The following is a 21,181-nucleotide window of genomic DNA, read 5'->3' as shown; positions in this document are numbered from 1 at the left end:
GTATTGTATTTAATTGTATTTAATACTCTAGAGTTTACTAGGCATTTATATAGTAAAGAGAGGTATAGTGACTCCGTAAAAATGTAATATGTACCATGGAAGATTATGTAATCATGCTTAGTAATTACCGCACAGAAACAGCAGTTTCTATTATGTAGAAAATGCAGAGTTCTCCATATCAGCCCTGAGGTCCATACATTTCAATACGTCAGATTTCTGTCAGTTATGAGCCCGGTTTGCATTTCAAAACCTGAGTACTAGTCGTCGGTTCGAGACCCAGGGTGCGCAAATGAATTAGGTTCCCTTACCCTTGTATGAAGTGATGACGATGGGGCAAAGCGAAATAAGCTACCCTAGGTCACAAACTAAAAAAGGAATTGTGACGCAGGCGGAACCAAAAATCATGAAGACGATAGTATATGAACATGTTACAGGGAATCCCGACAAAAAGTCGCCATCCACTGGGGGTGTGTCAGACTGGGATATGGTCTCCCTAGGCCCTAAACAGGAACCGAGGTTTTTGTTATGGTCTAGTGGAAAAGACGCCGTATTTATTCCCACATAATACTACCTCTTCCGCTACCGTCTTCTTAATTAGTGGATAATTAACCGGCAGAATCTAGGGTATGAACACTTTTACGGAGTATCTTACGAGTTGGCAGAATGACCTGGCAGAATTGGGCAGAATTGGCAGAAAGACTTGATGCCTGAGAGGTCAGGCAGGGGGGTCAAATCAGATAAAGGGGGTCGAATTAGACATGGGGGGGGGTTCGCAGTAGCAATTCCCAAAACAAAATACCAGCATCATCAACAACCATGAAAGAAGCATACATCAACAAAGACCTCAACGTCGAGATCCGCGACGTTCCAATGCCTACAGCTGGGCCGGGTGAGCTACTCATCCGCACAGTGGTGTCAGGCACAAATCACAAGGACTGGAAAATGCCCAAACTGGTAGGCGGGGACCCAGCGAACCATGGCGACGATATCGCCGGCTACATCGAGGCAGTCGGCGAAGGAGTCACGGGATTCCGTCTTGGTGATCGAGTGGCTGCCTTCTACTAGATATTTACTCCCTATAGTAGCTATATAGAGTACTTAGTAGTAGCCGCTAAGGTAATATTCTATCTCCCCGATACTACCTCCTTTAAAGGTACGAGTCTCCTTTATATATATAATATATATATTAATCCTTACTAACAATTAATCAGAGGGTGCGACAATCCCGCTTACCGGAATAACCGCGGCTCTTGGAGTCTATTAGCGACTCAAGCTGCCTCTACCATAGAACCCAGTCACTGCCCCAACGCCCCTGGTGGTCAACGGAGCGGCAACAGCTGTGGGAGCTTTCGCTATCAAGTTCGCAACCCTGTCTAACATCCATCCCATCATCGCCATCGCGGGAAAGGGCATTCCATTCGTGGAGAGCTTGCTTAACAAGGGGAAGGGTGATATCGTTATCGACTACCGACGGGGAGCTGCTTACGTCAATGAGAAACTTTGTAGGGCCGCCGAAGGACATGTTATCTCTTACGCGTACGACACTATATCTGATAAAGCAAGCCTAGAGATACTTTCCAAGGTTGTTTCTGCAGAGAACGGAAAGATTATGAGTGTCGTGCCCAAGGAGGACGAGGTAATTGATGGAATCACAGTGCTGGGATCTAATGCTGGTCTGATCCATGCGCCTGCCAAAGAGGGAGGAGCCAAGGTTGGGGATGCGGAATTCGGTGTCACCGTTTACAATCTGATTAGTCTTGGCCTGGCCGACGGCTGGTTTTCGGGTCATCCTTACGAAGTTGCTAAGGGAGGACTGGATGGACTTGAGGGTGTCTTGAAGGATCTCGAGGCGGGCAAGGCATCTGCAAAGAAGTATGTCCTGCGCTTGGCGGAGACACCTGGGGTATTTGGGAAATAGGCCCAGGTTTACTGGACGCGGTATACGAAACTTTTTACCTTCGCTCGATTGTCGCTGTTTAGTAAAGTCATGTATTTATCTATCTAAATTGACTACCGAGAAATGTGAGAATAAATTCGAACCACGTTCAGACAGATCATGGGAGAAAGGTTCGTATGATCTACCCACAGTCCTTAGGTTCACATAGAGCCGACAGGGAGAAATATTTCGCCCAAGTGGTACGAAAATATGATATAAAATAAATACGACCATCACAATCACTGCGCGATGAGTATAATCGTAACTGTTTCGTTCGACGTTGAGAAAGCATCTATGGATGAACTGCTAGCGAAATAAGTCGTTAAAGAATATCTATATATAAACAGGATATGCGTGACTAGAAAAGCCAGGAAAGACCATTTCTGTAAATCTTCTTCCAGCCAGACAAGTTCTGGTCCTCGATGGCCTTCTTAGCCACATACTCGGCCTCTTCGCGGTCAATTTCGGCCTTGCCGGTCCAGATATCGGCATTGTGGGGCTTGATAATCTCAGTCCTCTTCCCAAGCTTCCACCCAGCAAACGCCATGACATAGAGGGGGACTCCGATGTATGAAGTGATAAAGGTCTTATAGTCGAAGTTGCCGTATGTGTCGGGGCTGTGAATAAACACACCGAAGCTGCGAGTGAAGAGCACCAAGACACAGAAAAAGAGTGCAACACCGGAACCGATGATTCCCAGGGGAGCCTTGTAGGCCAGTGTTGCCTCGTCGACGCCCTGTGCACGTCGGGCGCGAATGAAGAAGATGTGAGTAATCAAGAGGGATATCCATGTCAACACTATGATAGCAGGTCAGTATACTGGACAAACGTCGAGTTGGTGGAGAGAAGCGAACATACATCCGAAGATTGAGACCATATCTGTGAAGTATCCGAAGACATCCTTGGAGCCACTGGAAACACTCATAAAGGCAAGCAAGCAGAAAGAAGCCGAGAGTGCCAGAGCATAGATTGGGACACCAGCTCGGTTCGTGCGAGCAAAGATTCTAGGGGCCTTCCTCTCGCGAGCGAGACCGTACAGAGTTCGAGTCGCAATGTACAGATCAGAGTTGGCGGCGGAAAACACAAAGACCAGGATACAGCCGTTGATGATGTGAGGAAGGGCAGCGACTTGCTTCATTGCCACCACGAAAGGTGAGGCAGCAGCAGAGCTCTTGGCCTTGGTCGCGAAGACCAGATCCGGAGAGTTGTATGGAACCAGCATACCAAGGAAGAGTACACTGAGAATGTAGAACACGATGATTCGCCAGAAGGTGAGCTTGATGGCTTTGGGGATGGTCTTCCGGGGGTTCTGGGCCTCTCCGACAGTCACACCGATAAGTTCGGTACCTGGTAGACAATAAGATTAGAAGATGAAATGGGGCAATATCAATCATAGAATGTCCATACCGAGGTATGCAAAGGTAGCCTGCACCATGGTCGACCAGAATGCAAGGAATTTGCCAAGGGAACCACCAGTATATTTAGTGGCGAAGGCACCAGGTTCCTTCCAGTAACGGAAACCTCTCCTGTCATGGTCGGGACCACCACCAAGTGCAAAGATGAGAGAGCACAGGATAAGTCCCAGAATAACAATGACCTTGAAGGATGAGAGCCAGAACTCAAGTTCACCGAAAATCTTGACGCCGAAGTAATTGATAACGATAATTGCTACCATGAAGATGGCAATCCAAACACCAGGGTTGACATTCTCTGCTGATGTTTTTGGCCAATAGGTAATGACTAGAGCGGCGGCAGTAAGTTGTGTGGGTGGTAGGATAATATATTTGAGGTAGTAGCTAGGAGAGGATTAGATTTCGGAGTTTAGTTATATTAGCTTGGGGATTGTACTCACCACCATCCGAGGGTGAATCCGAGAGCAGGGTCACAGAAACGGCCAGCGTAACCAGTGAAACCGGAAGACAAGGGTAGCCAAGCGGCCATTTCACCCAGTCCACACATGACCGTCCAGACGACGAAACCCATAAAACAGTATGCAATAAGCAAAGATCCAGGCTGTGATTGAGAAATGATTAGTTAATTGTAAAAAAACACAAGTTAGATGAATATTACATACTCCAGCTCTAAAAATTCAAATTACAGTCAGTTAATGTTCCATAAGCGATTGTATCAGAAAAACTCACGTCAACGCACTGCCAGTACCAACAACCAATCCAGTACCGATGGCACCACCGATGGCAATCATAGAAATATGACGAGACTTGAGCTCTCTGTGAAGCTGAACAGGCTCATCTTGTTCACTTTCTTTAAAATCCCCCGAGTTCTCAATGTAGTCAGGTTGCGCCTCGAGGGCGTTGATCTCGTCCGGGTGACCCATCTTGCTGTAGGCGGAATCGAGAATTCAAACTTTGAAGATGAAAAGAATCAGACGAAGGCCGGGGGGGGCCAGGGGAATTAAATGGACCAGCCCAGCACACAGTTTTGTTAAGCGAATTCCGGGGTCACATTTACGGTTATCTCTGTATCTCCTGTTTCGCTCTTTCCGGTGGAGACCAAATCCTGGAGAGCCCTGGAGAGGTCATGTGGGGGTTATGTCAGGTTCACGATCCAAGTATTTTCTTTATGTAACTCTTTCCTCTGCGAAGTGGATAAAAAGTCAATTTGCGGATATCTTTCGGGGTCTTTAGGGGCAATAACTGATCTTATTGGTCTTATTGGTCTTATTGGTCTTACCTTTTTGCCTCCAATTCATTCCCCCGCAATATGTTCCCCCACAGAATTGAATGCATGACACCAAGAAACTGTTTCCCCCATTGAATGTGTTTGTACGTTTTTTTTTAAAGTTGTTCCAAGGTTCCTCAGCCCGCTTAACAAAGCCCCTATATAACCCTTGAAAAGGTTAGCATAGCCTCTCTCCCAATATCTGGTCCGGTGAAGTGCGCCAAGTGCGCCAAAACTGGGTGCGTAGTGTTGGTGTGCTTGGCATCCTTGGCACTTTTGGCACGCTTACCCACGGGATAAGAAAATCTTGACTACGGAGTAAATGATAGCGGAGTAAATGATAGCGAGATCTATATACCGGCCCACATGCTCAACCCTTTATCAGTGGTATCTCTGCCTTGTTTCACTCATTTTCCGTGTGTGTTCCTGTCTAGAACGTTGGAAGATAAAACGCATATCACTAATTTTACCGCACAATCTACCTAGATAATTTTCGAACTGCCTAACAATATACTCAAAAGTCAAAAGCGGGAAGTGAGGTTAGTGTGTTCGGGCTAGGTTTCCCGAGCTAAGTCAAATTTCCCCACAAATGTTTAGTAATAGATATCACCAACCCGTGGACCTTCCCGAGGTCAGAGGCTCATCTAGCCATGATAAGGAGTCTTGGCCAAGTACAACATATAATCCCCAACAAGATGGATTTAGAATTCGAAAATTTTGAATCGTATGAGATCTATAATAAAAGAGGCTGCTAAATTGGTAAATGGGCAGATGGTGAAGATTCTAGAAATATATTATTTGAGGGGAAAAGGTTGCCACCATATATTTATGCTTTTATAACATACGTAGTTTACGGCTCAGCAAACAGAGTTTTTTGTAGCCTATCTGAGCGCAAAGATTTCTGTCTTTTACTTTGGGAGGCAAACACTAAAAAATTTAAAACTAAAATTAAATTAAATTAAGTAAACTCAGTCCGCTTACGCGAGACGAGGTCCTTATCAGTACGGAGTACGGAGTAGTTTATGTCGGGATAGTGCACGGACGGTATATCAACTCATTCCCGAGGTCGGGCCTTGGCTAAAACGACTAGAACTTCCAAGAGCTTCTAACATATCTATCTTTGCCAAAATTCCGAGTCGTTAAGCAAAATCCAGAGGCCGTGCACGACGCCTGATAACATTTGCGCCCCGTTTAACGGGTACCTAGGTAGTTAGTATTAAGATTAAACTTTCTATTTGAGTATCTTGGAACTACGCATGTGGCTTTCAAACGTAAAACTAAAATTATCTAGTCTCTTTTAGCCAGGGATCTTAATAATTTCCTATTTTGGGTTTTACTATCCCCCTTAAGAAACCCAGTAGGTTAGATATTTCGGTTTCGGTTCGAGGCTGGGACATGGTATACTCAGGGCTCTTTCCGTACATAAGCTAATACACCCTGGGCACCTGGGCATGGCGATTCAATTACTGAGCCTGAAGCAATTATAGTTGGTCACTACTGTCCTCTGTGCTGGAGTCCCAGGTAAGGCGTAACTAGGGGTAAATATCAAGCCACATCCAGATAATAATAAAATAGACAGGTACCATAGTGGTATCGGAAAGGAGTGGGTTCATGTTGGTTCAGACACCTAATGAGACATTTAAATTCATCGATTTCCACAAACCCGCCCCATCTGCCGCATGTCAGGATGATACCAATGCGTCACTCTATGGCGGTTTAGTAAGCACGAAGGCTGTACTGTCTAAGAACCCGACATGGGCACTTGATTTTGCTCCTAATGAACTCGGCTTGGTCTGGGAGATAGTATAACCAAAAAGCGTTGTGCAGACACGCTTGAGGCTATCGCTGATCAAGGGCCAGGTACTTTCTATATCGGACCGATTGTGGAGACTATGGTCAACACCATCTAGGCTCTAGATGGAACCATGACTCTAAACTATTTGAAAGCTACTCCTTACATTGTTTAGATTTTCTACAAACATGATACACCAGGCTCGGTGGGTCTCTTTTGATAGGATTGATGATATACTATTGACCGGAAATATGATGCTAGCAGACATGTCTCTGCCCAAATACACTCGATTAAATAACATGAAAGGCAAGATAGATAGATTAGATGAGTGAAGATGGTCAAACACTAAAGTGCCTAGGGTATATCGTTGACAAAAACCATCATATAGCACTCTGTCAGGGAATGTTAGGATAAAAAGTAGTACCCTTTCATCGAGCCTTTGCAGATCCCGGCAACTCGTGGAAAGTATCTTTGTAGGTAGGTAGCTCTGACACAGAACCTCGACCGTCTAACTCGCTCGGTATTCCCGGGGGCTGAAGAGGCTCGCTCTGCACCATTGATGGCTCCGTGGTTGGCATTTCCGCTTGAGATGATTGCTTCTGTGAGCGACGACGCATGAAATACCAAAACAAGGCGAGAATGATTGCTAACCCGGCAACACCACCAACCACACCACCTGCGATAGCGCCAGTATTTGAACTGGAGGAGCTACCCGAGTTGTTAGATGTTGGGAAACTGCTAGGTGTTGTGGAACTGCTTGCAGTCGGTGGGCTGTCTGATATCATAGAGCTGCTCGGTGTTGGGGTCGTGCCTGGTTATATCAGAATTGGGCGCATGTTGAGTATAAGCAGGGCTTGAATCTTACCAAGTGAAACCAGGCTTACTGACGTCCTACTCTCTTCATCAAGATCTTGTTTTGTCCCACATCCAACACCCCCTCAGACCTATTAAACCCGTATTGGCCCTGGTCACAACAGAAATGCCCGCCATCATAGTTTCGATAAAGATCCCAGGTTTCGTCGGCGCAGTGTTCTGCGTTACTGATTTCCTCTCTGCAGTCTTTTTTATCCGGACAACATATCCCTGTATTGTCGTTGTTGCAAGCATCGTTGGTTGGGCAGCATCGGGATAACGGCTGAGATGTTATAGGATCCTTCCCTGCGCTGGTCTGGCATTCTCCTCTGTGGCAGATGCCATTTCTGCGTATAGCGAATCCGAACGGGGGACCATATTCATCCATGATCGGAAAGAAATATAAAATACCAAACAAACGTTGATTAAGAAGAGTAGAAGTCGTGCGTGATATATATTTAACCAAAGGCGAGGAACATAGGACAAAGGGGGAATGACCTAGTTTAGAAAATGTTAGGATTTAAATGCCAACCGAAGCGAGAAAAACAGGTAGAGGAGAAAAGTTGGTGAAACGCTGGGGATTTTCTTTAGTTGAGGGACCCTGCGCTCTAACAGACCCTGCACTCAGGGTTATATTGGGGCCCCGTCTTGGCATTAATTAGCGTCATGGAATCAGTCTTGGCGAAGCTGGTTTCCTAGGCAAACCATAAGAGATAACCTTCTAGACCAGGCTATCGAAAGTAGTATATTATATGTACATTCTTTCAAGATGACCACCTTTGTTAGTGGATGGCCAGTGTCATCGTGGATAATCACTTTGTTCGTTGTGAAGAAGGGGGAAGGTGAATCGGGGGACAAAGCTCCTGGGGCAGTCCACTTGGGCACGGCCACCCGTGTGTGCATGCACTGCAGGAGAACAAGGCAAAGATCAACAATAAAAGGTCAAATTAAAGGAAAAAAATAAAAATAAAAAGGAATTTAGACAATTATCAAAACTGAATAGACTGAATAGGAGCCAGCTATCTGTAAAAGCAAATAATATCCATCCTTAAAATTGAAACATAGTACGGAGTATACGGCTGAAAGGTTCCAAGACTCCAAGACTGCGGGAAGGCACGAGGTTGACAGCACAGGGGTAAAGCCTACCCTATAAAAGATTCCCCCACCCCCCAGCCCCGTATCTTCTTCTTCTTCTTCTTCTTCTTCGCACCCACCACCCGGCGTGTCGACTCATCTCAAGCCGACCGACCACAAACGCCGTCGATTTAACCCCCCCCCCACGTCGATCTCTATTTCCTCCATCGACCTAACTAACAATAGCACCTGGAGGAGATAAAAAGTCAAGCAAAATCTCGTATTAACGAATACGAGTGTTGCGGTCGCTCCAACGAGAAGTGTCTCACTAAGACACGCCCTTGAAAAAGGTCATCAGACCTGCAAATTCTTGTCTTAAGCATCTCCCGTCTGCTCGAATATCCAACACTACTATGAAAGATCTATATATCTTTCCGAAAAATCAAAGTCCCCAGAACGATGTGTCGCTTAAAGGGCCAGTAATGTAATTCACCAGTGGTAAAGCAATATGGAAAATGCTCCAAGCTTTGGACAGCCCAGTAACAGCGAGCGTTTGGCGGAATATGCTAGGATGCTTTTGCAGCTCAACCTTCTTCATGGGAGAACGTTGAAACTAGACAGGAATATTGATTGAGACGAGCAAAGTCATGCTTATTTTGATTCGAGAGATTGGTCATTATTTACTGTTCCTGACGAAGCCGTATCGGTATCCATGAGCTCACGAGTCTGAAAGGCTTCATTTTGGCGTACCACCTGCGGGGCCTAGTCTTCCGACAACCGTTGGAGCCCTTGGCTCCTGTCTACCTGACCTGCCGCTCCTGTTTCTCGGGTCTGACTGAACTATGATTAATGGGCTAAGAATAGTTAATGTGCAACATCTTTCCTCCCTCCCTTTCGATTGCTCTTCCTTATTCTTCGTCCTCTTCATCCTCATCGAGGAGCATTCCTGATGGGACCATAACCTCTGCAGGTCGCCGCTGCAGCTCCTGAGCAACAGCCTCTCTTTGATACTTATTGTATGCGCCGGATCCTTGCATAATGTATTCTGAGTGTATCTGCAACCATCGAGTGGACATCGACAGAACCATTTGATCTGCCTCCCGCTTCTTTTGATCACGGGGGTTGGTTCGGGACGGCCGTATCCAAACCCCTCTAGGGTCACCTGTCGGCGGGCATCTTCCTCAGCCAGAGCGCGTTTTTCAGAATCATCTATCCAGTGCGCATTGTCACTCCTGGATATATGCAACTTGTAGTGTAGATCGTAGTAGTCCAAACGACATACAATGAAGCGTGCCCGCTTCATCTCCTGCTCTGGTGAAAGCGCTAGCAAGCGCGATCGTTTGATCTTTCGGGGAGTGATACTCGGCCTACCTCTTATGTCTCTCGGGATGTCCGTGTCATGCACGGGCCCGGGTGAGGACATAAGATTGGGCGTCTGCCTCTGCGGTCCACTACCAGGATCTCCTAAACTTCCCGTGTCCCCTCGAGTCTGTTCCTGCACTGATCATCACCGCCCTGTAGTGGAATTTGGTAAGTCAATGTAGTTTCTAGGCCAAATTCGAATCTCTCTGAGCTGGAATCTGTTCTTTGTGGGGTGGCTGGGTCTTGAGCAAGCGGGCATTTGGCGTACCTTGAAGCCGTGAATAAAGACGAGTAGCAGAGTTTTCCTCATTTTGAGATTCTCAGACAGCCATATTTATAAAATAAACATAGGGAGCGTGGAGTAGGGCATGGGGGTAGTAACAAGCTTCCACTACCAGGATCTCCTAAACTTCCCGTGTCCCCTCCGGTCTGTTCCTGCACGCGTGGAGTAGGGCATGGGGGTAGTAGCAAGCTTTCTGGACGTAGGTCCTCATCGGCCTCCGACCCATGCATACGAGCGGGAACAACTGGTGTATCCTCTGCGCCCGTCACCGCGATCTCTTCGGAGCCGATTGTTGGACTATTCTGAACCTCCGCCATATCCGTAGGAAGAGTTGGGATTTGATCGCGAGATCCCGCTTGTGTTCCATCCTCCTCGGGAGTGTGTCTGCTCTGGTTCAGATGATCTCTGTCTGCATTACCCAACGTGCCTTGTCGCAAAGCCTGTCCAATCTGGGCGGCTAGCTCCTTCAATGGCACATTGTTCTCTTCACCCTGGAACCGTCTCGCGGGCGTAGGCGGCGCTTTTCTCTTGTCCCATACAGGCGCAAACCAGAACCCCGACCTGGTCCGGTGCTCATCCGGATTTGTTTGCATGTCTCTCTGTGTCCTTTCTCTTTCGATCTCCTGTAGTCGTCGGTTTTCCATCCTAGCCCGCACCTCCTCCACTTGCGGAGTCGGACGCTCCCAGCTTCTCTGGTCTTGAGGGCATGACGGATCCGGACTAATCACCTCATTGCATCCAAATCTCTCCTTGCCATGTATCGAGAACTCCCCCAATTTCTGGAACACATATGCCTCGTAATCATCAAATCCCCTGGGAACGTACGATCCTGCCTTCCGTCCTGCATCTGGGATGTCTAGGGAGTATGTATCCCCGTTTCCGTCATCTGGGAGCTGACCAAACAGAGTTGCTCCTCCCACCCGATTTATTTCTAGGGCGGGGACCTTCATCCCCCGGAGGTTGTTGCTCACGAGCCTAGCCAAGGCAGTTTGCACCTCTCCTTTCGCTCGTCGGCTGATGGCTCGCGCCGATCTAGTGGAGAAGAGGGTATTTCCATGTTCCGCTTGAATCCGGTCTTTGATGGAGTTGAGTACGTCGATGAAATACGAGAAGTTCCAGAAAAGTTCCTGTAGACGGTGCTCATCTATATCAGCCCCGATAATCTCGCACTGATTGAATGGTAGCGATTGAATGCTGACTAGAGCACTCGTAATATCTTGAACGACTCTCGCTCGTGCTCCTCCCGGATCCCGTTGGCCGGGAAAGTCGTCGTCCCGGAAGAGTGGAATAGCATAGTCGTTCGTTTCTAGACGTTTCTTTCGACGCTCCCTTGCTTCGAGGCGGTAATCATCCTGGATACACGCTCTCAGATTTGGCAAATTCATGGCGGTCCCCATATTCCACTGGGTCCTCATCCAAGTGTACAAGTACACCGTCACCATTTTCCCCTTCAATTCTCCGAGCACGGTATGCTCCCTAAAGAAGCTGACATGATTCGTGGCACAGCTAGGTGCGGGTACTCTGTTACCCTTGATCGTTTTCGGGACGTCACCGTGGATATTGATCATCCCTACGTTCCAGCGGATGGTCACGCTTGTTGTAAAATTGGCGAAAACCACTCGGTAGTAAGGTAACCGTTGGTCTAGGGACCATTCCTCAGGAAAATCAAAAGGATCCCTCGTGAAGAGTCCGACAGGCAAGCCCAACCATCCTTTCCCGGGGCCAGCGAGTCGTCCATTGGTTAAAGAATAGGGTAGGTCGCGTATCGAGAGGTGACCGGCCGGGTCCGCCTTGTCCGGATCCGATATTTCTGGAATTGGAAAATCAATTAGATCCTCTTGGCTAGCTGAGGAAGAATTGCAGATGCGTCTCTTCCTCTTCCTGCCGTCTGTTCTGGTTCGGCGAAGTGGATCCTCACGAAGAGATTGTCGGGATGCATTCGGTTGAGGGACTGATTCTTCGATGTCTTGCCATTCGTCCTCGCTCTGACTTTGATCGTCATCTCGGCTGTCCTCGTCTGACGTTTCTTTGGAGATGACAATTGTCTCCTCCCGTGCCTCAGCCGTAACCCTCTGTTGGGGACGGTTGACAGATGCTAATTCAGGTGACATACTGAGACTAATAGCAAGATGTCCTGAACGTCGTGAGTCTTGGGTTGGAGGAGGTATCGTGATTAGGTGATAGGAGAAAGAAAATGGGGAGAGAGGAGGGGGGAAAGAGAGGATGTGATCTGGATAGTGAGGGTGTAGTGAGACGAAGATAACGATTCAGATCGAGAAATGGGGGTAGGGAGGTAGCAAAGGAGTTCTCTTTTTTTATTTCCTGCCTGAGTGTATCATATGCATGGTCCTTTCGTTCTCTCTCAATCTCCTCAGCTAACAATACATTTTCTTTTTTTTTCACTTTCCCTCATGATATCATTTGTTCGAGAAAACGCATTCTCTTAACAATGCTCCTTATCCATACTCCTCCTTTTTCCCTTTTTTCCTTTTTTTTTTTTTGCTCAAGCCCATCGAAGATCGATGGACCTTTGCCTGATTAGCAATGCCATTGTCACTGCCGATCTCTCGATGTGCAATGGAGGCGGCGGCTCTTGTTGGATCTCCTCCCCGTTCCGAAAATGGAACTCTTCCAAGTCGCGCTGATGGAATGGCCGAAGGTCGTCCAAATGGTACTTGGTTGTCTTCCCGCCATATAGTCGGCTTATCATTGCCGTGGACCGTCTAGGGTTGATTCTGATGAGCTTCCTAGGCCCAAACCATTTCGGCATCATCTTGTCTTTGCTGACCTTTTCTCTCCGCAAATCACGGACCAGGACTAGATCCCCTTCACAGAAGGCTTCCCTGTGATCCATTGTCGCCGTATACATTCGCTAGCCATCCAAATGCCGGCGCGAATATCTCTCGAAGAAGTATTCAACGTCTTCTCCGCCGGCATTCTCCGTTGCCCAAGACCAGACGAACCGAGAGAAGTAATCTACCACCACAAGGACGTACCTAGCTCCCGTTTCGCACTAAGGCTTGATAGGACCTAAGAAATCCATTACAATCATGTCTAGGGGCTCCAACTCCAAGATTCGTTGCATCGGCCCAGCAGGAGGTTCTTTTGGAGAAGAACTGGCATGCCCCACACGTCCGTACCTAGTCGGACACGTCCGTGGCACGCCTCGGCCAATACGCCTGTCCGATCATTCGACCAAGTGTCAGAGCAGTAGAATAATGTCCGTGATCGTCATGAAATGCTTTCAGGGAATCTTCGATCTCATGCTCGAGTAGAGAAGGCGACCACATCCCATTTTTCTCACGATATATCAAGGTCCCTGGAATATAGGGATGGATCCTTAGTCTCTTCGCTTGGCGCTGACTCAGCCTTCGTTGCACCCTTAACATCTATGCCAGACATTCTGTTTCATCTCTTAATACTTCGACCACTCCTCGATACATCGGAGAGCGCCGGAATGGCCTCCATGCGTCGGCCTGGTCCTAATCGTTCCACGGCCGTTGAATAGTTGGGATCAGATGGTTATCCTCGGATCCGTCCCCGAGTACACAACAAAGGTCCGGGACTCTATCCTCGGCCCGCGCCATAGTTGCTAGACGGGTCGGCAACCGACTCAACCCATCGGCTAGGCCGATGATGGGATTAGTATTGGGGAGTGATCAGTATTGGGGCGGTGATTGATACTAAAATCGTATTCCCTAAGGCGACTTTCCCATTGTATGATTCGAGAGTTTTCCGATCCTTTCGTGAGGATGGTTCTTAGCGCGCTATAGTCGGAATAGATGATCACGGGGTATCCTATTATCATGGAGCGGACTTCAGCTAGGCATTTCACAACGGCCAAGCATTCTCTCTTAGGATTTGAATAGCGAGTTTCCGCATCCGAGAGCCTGAAGGAGAGGAACATCACAATCCTCTCCGCATTCCGATGCTCCGGACCTACTATCGTCCCCGGTTCCGTGCCATATAACTGGAATAAGATCCCTCCGATGCCCGTCGCACTCGTATCTGTGGCTAGATGGAATTAGATGTCATAATCTGTTCCTGCGCACGTATTATTCGCGATTGCTTCCTTGACCGCGTCAAACGAGCGTTAGCACGCCGCGGTCTAATCCTACGCCTTTTCACTCCACGTGGTTCGGATGGTTCTCGGGGCTTTAACCAACCCCTAGGACTTCTTCTTAGCAACCTTCTTTTTCTTGGTAAGGTCTTCATCGCAGGGTTTAAGATCGGCGGACAACTCCTTCTTCTTGTATAGCTTGGCCGGTACCCTTTCCAAGTATGCTTCCTTTATGATCATTATATGCTCCGACCTCCTTGGTATGAACCTCCGTAAGAAGGGCGTCAGCCAAAGAAATCTGTCTAGTTCTTCCCTACTCGCGGGAACGGGCTAGTTGAGGATCTTCTCGCGGTGGCGCACGGATGGTCAAATCCCCTCACTGCTCCCCTCGAATCCCACAGCCTCCAATAAGGACTCGAAGACCCGAACCTTCTTTTCCGTAAGATATACCGGTCCAAAGATCACTTAGGGGAAGTAACGTTCATAAAGGAACATAGCGTCGAATATAAAGATCATGTGATCATGATTGTCTAAGATTAGATCACGTGATAGGGTTAATCAAGCCTTGGCACCTACAATGAAATCTCTATATGCTTTATCGTCTATTAATTTCGATCTTCTATAGTAAAACCTTTATTTCTTTACTTTTTTTTTTATGGCATCGCCGGTGGCAGGGGGTTGACAGCGGTACCTAGGTAGGTAGGTCGGTGATGACATGATCGGTGGCAGCAGGTCGGTGATGACATAATCGGTGGTAGGCATGTTGATGGAGTAAGTGGGGAAAATCTGGGTATATATAGCCTATTAAAACCATCTGAATATGGTCTTGCAAACAATGCAAACAATGCAAAAAACCCAAATAAACTAGCAAATAGCAATTATAGTCACGTGATCCATATAATCACGTGATCTTATTTATTATAAACCGTCATGATCACGTGATTTAATAGTGGCATTATTATGGGGCCGACCATGGAGTGGCTGGGGTGATTCAGGGTTTGTGTTTTTTACTGTGGTGATACCATAATAAATAACACCTTGGCCGAAAAATGGGTGCCAAGAAAGCTAGGACCAAAAGAGTTTAGTGAACTGTGCCATTAGTGTTCTACATGAATATTGCCACCCTCTCCTGGGTCTCGTGATGATCCTCTCTGGTCTCCGTCGTAAGGATGCTTGATGACTTCTCTCAGCAGATCCCCATCCGTATAACAACGGACGGCTGTCCCTCGTATATCTCGAACGTCTGCCCCGTTCGATCGAGGGTATTTCTTCGGGGCAGTTAGAAACCCTCCTTGTCGGAGGGTTCCTCTAGACAACGCTGAATAAAGCAGTCTGGAGAATCTCGGCAACGTTGGTTGATCCATCCTCCAGCAGGGAATGGCCAGATGCTTGCTGTTTGATCTGGTCCCAGCGCCTATAGTTATCTTCGACCTCTTTGGCGAGGCCAGACGCATGAAAAATCTCACAAAGACGAAAGTGAGTATCAAGAAATTCCCTACCAGGGAGTGGCTTCTCCTGGTGTCCGTCCGCCTGACGGAGAGTGACCATCGTGCCGTTCTGGATATGAGGATGGAGGATACTATCAAAGCGGGGGTACTTTTTCACGCTATAATAGTTTGTACGCTCCTAAAGAACCACTATTTAGTTTGACTATTTACGCGATCTCGAAAGACTTACCGTTGGTTGGAGTGCAATTTTGAAGGCCTGAAACTCAACGTGCACTAGATTGTGCAATGTGATCCCGTTCTCCAATGAGTTGATTCTGGAGGCTCTCATTCTCGCTTTCATTTGAGGGAAGGCAGTGTAGATGGATGCCCATTTAACAGCAATATTATGATCACCCTATCGAAAATTAGCAATTTTGTTATATATAATTATATATATAACTAGCAAGTTTGGTCTATCATATTACCTCTTTGTCAAACCCCCTAACGAGAACGGGAGGATATGATGCACTTCGAGTTTCCCCCAGAGCTCACCCTCGACTCCGCCGTTCTTCGCCCACTCAGCTTCTGTTGCTGCTCCACTTATGACGCAGCGGTGGTTGTCGCGGTCGATGCAGTCCTTCGCCCAAGCTGGAGAACGGACCTGGGGGTCGGGGAGCTTGGCCGCTACCCTCTCAACGCTAGCTTGGCGTTTATGGTGCGGAGACGGCGTGACGCAAGGAGTCTTTCCAGTTGAGCGGACTAGAGAGAAGATGTTAGCAAAACGGTCGTGTTTTTCGACTAGATGATAGTAATATAAACTTACTTGTTTCGATAACTGCAGTGCGTAGGTTATCGAAGACTTCCCATAGAGTTTCGTCACCCTCTGCGATGACGATGTCGTCAGCCAATAGGTCTTTCCCTCCTTCAGGGAGCCAGTTTAATGCTGCGTTTAGTGTCTTAGTGAGACACTGCTCGTTTGAGCGACCGCAACACTCGTATTTGTTGATACGAGATTCCGCTTGGCTTTTTCTCTCCTCCCAGGTGTTATCAGCTGGGTGGTCGACGGAGGACATACTCGGGGCGGTAGAGGGAGATCGACGTGGGGGGTTAACTTTACGACGTGGGGGGTTGGTTCGACGGCGTTTGTTGTCGGGCGGACCGGGAGGCTCGGGATGAGTGGACACGCCGGGGCTGGAAGTGGGGGGGATCGTCGGAAGAGGTGCCTGTTCAACGGAATTTCGTCTTCGTTTCGATCGAGATTCCATTTTGATGATTCAGATGATAAGAACAAAGATCTAGAGAAAAGACGAGGAAGACTGATAGGATGGAGGAGTGAAGAAAAAATTGTATCTTAGTTGAAAGAAAAAAATTTCTGCCGAATAAAACTTGGCGGAAGCACGTTCAAGCTAACGATGTGCGGTCCTTTCTACATGACTTCTCAAAGGTTCCGATTCCACCCACAGCCATTGCATATCGGGTAATCCCACTAGATTTGCCGCACGACCCTCTCCCAGAAGGTAAAGCTATATTTTCTTTAGGTGATAATCGTCCGTTCCGCTAAAGCATTACCCATTAGCATTCGAAGACCTCCTCCGCCGGGGCTCCTATCTTCAAAAACAACTAAGATTGCCACTAAATCAGTGCCATCTGTAGTATAAACATCTGTAGTGTTTAATTCAGCGTGATCCAGAAAATGGTCCACCACGAATCTTACTTGAGATTACCTACAAGTTCGCCAAGAAATACCTTGGAGTGACCCAGGAGTATGAATCAGTTTATTTCTACCAATGTTGTTTCAGCAAAAACATATGCCTTTGTTGAATTAGTACAAAAGCATCTGCGTAGGTAAGGAATGCCACAAGCCTGAAGAGCACATGCTTTAGCTAGCGGTAGCAAGGGCACAAAATACAACAGATTAAAACTCTAATATGGGGTATGTGTGTACAACGCGAGTGCTTCTTCTACTGAAGTAATCCTCCCATTCCAGAATCCTAATATAATATCACCACGGAACAGGTGGGATACATCGGGAAATTCATGGTTTTTGTACCGCTGTTCAACTTCAAGATCCGCGAGTTGTTGTCGCTGAAATCGTGCGCGTATGACATCGGGATCACTAGATCGAACGATGTCCTCAGGCTCAACAGGGTACAGATCAGTGTATGGAGCCTTGCCAGTTAAAAGCTCATACAAGGTTGAACCCAGGGCAAAAGTATCGGAAAGTATCGTGTTAGGCAACTCGTAATCCCTAGGCAAGCAGTGCGTTGTCTTTTCGTACCCAAGCGCGGGATGTCCTGGGTACTGGGACGAGTTGAAATCGCCCAAGCGTATGTTCAAACCATCATCAACGAAAAACTGTCGTAGTGCGAGATCAGAGTGGATAATATCATAGGAATGAATGACCGCCACTGCCTCAAGCAGTTGTTGGAACCACTTTGACCTTAGTTCAGGAGTAACCTCGTTTTTCTGACAGAAACTCGAGAGATCACCATGCGGATAGTATTTGATGTCAATGTAGTCCATCCTTCCTCGGGAGGTACACTGGGCAATGTGAGGGTGGTCATTCAGAAGGTTGTATATAGTTGCTTCGCGGATAATCGGTTGTAAATCCTCTTCACTTCCACTGCGAGGTGCTTTCCTGATAATTGTACCATCCACCAAATAAACCTCAGAAAAAATTCCAATCATGATGAGCCTTTGGTTGTCCGATTGCTGGATAAAAGGGCGATGTTTGGTGGTAATTACGTGGTGTTGGTTGTTCGTGTGAGAGGACTCCTGTACACAAGTCAGCGGAGAGAACATTACTGCAGATCCAAGTCACAGCTTACATTACGGGCTTCTTCGTCAAAGGTTTTGCAGTTATAAGGAGGGTGGCCACCAATCGCAGTCAATGCATGTTTTAAGCGTTCGAATGGTAAGAATATCGGTCTGCATATGTCCAACACTGCATGCCAAATAAAAGGCCACATCGGGAGGACTCTAGAGAAGAAAAACACGATGATGATATTCGTGGTCTCTAATGAAATCTATGCGTTGGGATTCAAGGCACCGGGGCGAGGTCAATGGGGAAGTTGAAGGGGCTGGGGCAAGGAAAGAAACCGTTAGGAGACTGCCGTCTCCCTTCAGCTGAGTCCTTTGCCGATTGTCAGCAATAAATAGGAGTAACCAGCTAACTAGTTAGTCTCCCAGCCTCACCTGATTGTTCTTGGCCGACTTACCAAGCGGTCAGTCACATGATAGATTTTCCCTTTTTATGTGAGGTGTTTCCCCTCTTCCCATGTCTTGTTGGTACACCTCATCCTCGCAACACATGCGAAATGGACTTCGATAATCTCGCAAAAGCGCAGTCGGATCGAATTTTTCAGGTGTGGATACAAAATCTACTCAGAAATTCACCAGAGGAATTGGCAGGCAAACTCGCTTCCCGGCATTGCCCTGGTACGCCCGTATCAGCCTCGCGGCTTCCAAATGGCGCCTTTAATATTTGCTATCGAGTCACTTACATAAATGGACATCGTGTCCTGGTTCGGTTCACAGCCCTTGGTCGGGTCATTGCTCGCAATGAAAAGGTTCATGATGAGGTCGCAATAATGAGCTATGTTGCTCAGCACACAACGATTCCTATTCCAAAGGTCTTAGGACATGGTAAGTGCGTGGTCAGTCCATACATTGTAATGTCTTTTATCGAAGGAAATGCGTTAAGCGGATACCTCAGAAATCCGCCGTCCCAGGAGACAATCACATTGAGTTCGAGTATCCCGACATCCGTCTTGAGGAGAGCTTATCTCAGCATGGCTGCTAGAGCTGTCGAAGCCTGAATTTCCGTATATCGGAGCCATCAGACAAGACGAATCAGGTGGCTGGACTGTGCCAAAGCGGCCACTCACTTTCAACATGAATCGACTTGCTCAATTCTCCAATATTCCACACAGTGTCTTCAGAGAACAACATTTCAGCAACGCAGCGGATTATTTTGAGGAACTGGCTCAGCAGCATTTCTATCATCTTGAGCTTCAACACAACGATGCAATTTCAAACGAAGCCGACTGCCGGAAGAAATATATTGCGCGGTGTCTTTTCCGCAAACTTTCGCGCGACATATCGAGAGAACATTGTAATGGACCCTTCAGGCTCTATTGCGATGACCTTCACCCCGACAATGTCCTTGTTGATGTATCAAAGCTTGTTGTCACTGGGGTGGTTGACTGGGAGTTTGCTTACGCTGCTCCTGTTGAATTTACATATGCGGCTCCTTGGTGGCTCTTATTGGAGCGTCCAGAAGACTGGGAGTCCGATCTAGATCAATTTTTGGTTCGTTTCATGCCAAGGTTTCGAATTTTCCTTGAAGTACTTCAAGATTGCGAGGCAAGAAAAATCAAAGGCGGATCTTTGTCACAATCCCAGCGTTTATCCATTGCTATGGAGAATTCATTGGAGACTGGACACTTTTGGATTTGCCTTGCTTCAAGACACAGCTCCATGTTTGATGAGATCTATTGGAATTTCATTGATCCAAGGTTTTTTGGTCATTTTACAACGATTGAGGATCGACTACGTCTGTTAAGCGCAGAGGAGCGTGTAAACATCGACATCTTCATTGAGAAGAAAATGTGCCAGGCAAGTGAGGGCAAGTTGATTTCTTATTACAGCATCGATGAAATAGTTGATCTATAGAATCATAGTTCTAGGAAGAGATTCCATAGGGACGAGTATTTACCTCTATTAATATACTATAGCTATTTATTATATTATTATTTAGCCTATTTATTAATCGACTTATCTTTTAATAGGCTATTCTTATAATGATAATAACCCTTTTGATTATCTTTATTACCTAACTTTAAATTATAAGATCTACTATTATAGCTTTGACTACTAATACGTTTTTAGCCTTTACTTTCTTTATAATAAGTTTTGTGGTATGAAGGGGCCTTTATGGGGGTTGATCTGAGTGACAGGGGTTCTGATACAGTATACAATACTACTGCGAAGGCAATTGCAACTAGTACTAATCCTAGACCGATCCTATCAAGTAAACTCGAGCTATCCGCCCCGACGCCGCGGTAGTAAGGATGCCCGTAAACGGATGCGACGAGTAAGTTCTACCCCTTCTGTTCCTATAAAGAGTATTCTAATCCTGGCAAAGTTCCTCGCAGGTGTATTCCCAGCCGAGCGCAGACTAACAACAGGATTAAGTTCTGGTGCAAGCGAGCAACCTAAGCTTTCTCTGCTCGTTGCCCCGTCCCTGTTGTAGATATCGACTGGGAATTCTCCTTCTCCTTCTGATTTATCGCCCGCCAAAGAATAAACACGAAGAAAAGTATAAGTATATAAAAAGTGATGGATCGATAATAGCGACATGAATCCACATCACAATATTGACGGCAAATAGGATACAACACCACGAAAGGAGAGGCGAAAAGACACAGCATGACGCTATTAAACACGGGATTAGACGCGCAAAACAGGTGTTTAACTGGAAATGGAGACATACAAGACTGGATGGTGATAGTACCCTATCTTTTGTAACATGAGCTCCGGAAGACCAAGAGGAGGGACAGGATGTTCGTCCATTGTATTAGACGCAGAAGGGGGAACAGAGATTTCGCCCATAACGACGTTAAGGAGGCACAGAAGAGTAGAAATGAAGTCAAATTCCACCTGGGCCCTTGAAGGTTACCTCCAGGACTGTCTGGACGTGATCCGCGCTTGGTTA

At 47.0% G+C, this 21,181-nt stretch overlaps 9 protein-coding genes across 9 annotated transcripts; 3 read left to right on the top strand and 6 right to left on the bottom strand.

Moving 5' to 3' along the window:
• Positions 1-816: 816 nt before the first annotated feature.
• Positions 817-1,918, top strand: N7516_005798 (zinc-binding alcohol dehydrogenase family protein; the record flags this gene model as incomplete). The annotated part of the gene is made up of 4 exons (XM_057218518.1): positions 817-1,039; positions 1,094-1,153; positions 1,212-1,255; positions 1,289-1,918. 4 exons carry the CDS (start codon positions 817-819, stop codon positions 1,916-1,918), a joined length of 957 nt encoding a protein of 318 aa, XP_057072609.1.
• A 376-nt stretch (positions 1,919-2,294) lies between these two features.
• On the bottom strand, positions 2,295-4,271 carry N7516_005797 (uncharacterized protein; the record flags this gene model as incomplete). Its single annotated transcript, XM_057218517.1, has 6 exons — positions 2,295-2,734; positions 2,795-3,283; positions 3,344-3,732; positions 3,789-3,949; positions 4,011-4,017; positions 4,078-4,271. 6 exons carry the CDS (start codon positions 4,269-4,271, stop codon positions 2,295-2,297), a joined length of 1,680 nt encoding a protein of 559 aa, XP_057072608.1.
• A 2,564-nt stretch (positions 4,272-6,835) lies between these two features.
• Positions 6,836-7,647, bottom strand: N7516_005796 (uncharacterized protein; the record flags this gene model as incomplete). The annotated part of the gene is made up of 2 exons (XM_057218516.1): positions 6,836-7,218; positions 7,296-7,647. 2 exons carry the CDS (start codon positions 7,645-7,647, stop codon positions 6,836-6,838), a joined length of 735 nt encoding a protein of 244 aa, XP_057072607.1.
• Positions 7,648-10,001: 2,354 nt separating this feature from the next.
• N7516_005795 (uncharacterized protein) lies at positions 10,002-12,089 on the bottom strand (the record flags this gene model as incomplete). The annotated part of the gene is made up of 1 exon (XM_057218515.1): positions 10,002-12,089. One exon carries the CDS (start codon positions 12,087-12,089, stop codon positions 10,002-10,004), a length of 2,088 nt encoding a protein of 695 aa, XP_057072606.1.
• Positions 12,090-12,481: 392 nt separating this feature from the next.
• On the bottom strand, positions 12,482-12,832 carry N7516_005794 (uncharacterized protein; the record flags this gene model as incomplete). The annotated part of the gene is made up of 1 exon (XM_057218514.1): positions 12,482-12,832. The coding sequence occupies one exon, from the start codon at positions 12,830-12,832 to the stop codon at positions 12,482-12,484; it is 351 nt and encodes a 116-aa protein (XP_057072605.1).
• A 2,514-nt stretch (positions 12,833-15,346) lies between these two features.
• N7516_005793 (HNH endonuclease signature motif containing protein) lies at positions 15,347-16,730 on the bottom strand (the record flags this gene model as incomplete). The annotated part of the gene is made up of 4 exons (XM_057218513.1): positions 15,347-15,664; positions 15,716-15,880; positions 15,995-16,224; positions 16,289-16,730. The coding sequence occupies 4 exons, from the start codon at positions 16,728-16,730 to the stop codon at positions 15,347-15,349; spliced, it is 1,155 nt and encodes a 384-aa protein (XP_057072604.1).
• Positions 16,731-17,388: 658 nt separating this feature from the next.
• On the bottom strand, positions 17,389-18,153 carry N7516_005792 (kinase-like protein; the record flags this gene model as incomplete). Its single annotated transcript, XM_057218512.1, has 1 exon — positions 17,389-18,153. The coding sequence occupies one exon, from the start codon at positions 18,151-18,153 to the stop codon at positions 17,389-17,391; it is 765 nt and encodes a 254-aa protein (XP_057072603.1).
• A 629-nt stretch (positions 18,154-18,782) lies between these two features.
• On the top strand, positions 18,783-19,283 carry N7516_005791 (uncharacterized protein; the record flags this gene model as incomplete). Its single annotated transcript, XM_057218511.1, has 2 exons — positions 18,783-19,110; positions 19,156-19,283. 2 exons carry the CDS (start codon positions 18,783-18,785, stop codon positions 19,281-19,283), a joined length of 456 nt encoding a protein of 151 aa, XP_057072602.1.
• A 76-nt stretch (positions 19,284-19,359) lies between these two features.
• Positions 19,360-20,719, top strand: N7516_005790 (phosphotransferase enzyme family protein; the record flags this gene model as incomplete). Its single annotated transcript, XM_057218510.1, has 2 exons — positions 19,360-20,127; positions 20,591-20,719. 2 exons carry the CDS (start codon positions 19,360-19,362, stop codon positions 20,717-20,719), a joined length of 897 nt encoding a protein of 298 aa, XP_057072601.1.
• Positions 20,720-21,181: the final 462 nt, after the last annotated feature.

The sequence above is a fragment of the Penicillium verrucosum genome, assembly GCF_028828655.1.
Source record: "Penicillium verrucosum strain IBT 35672 chromosome Unknown utg000002l_segment0_segment0, whole genome shotgun sequence".
Taxonomy (NCBI): Eukaryota; Fungi; Ascomycota; class Eurotiomycetes; order Eurotiales; family Aspergillaceae; genus Penicillium; species Penicillium verrucosum.
This window is presented reverse-complemented; position numbering and strand designations above follow the sequence as displayed.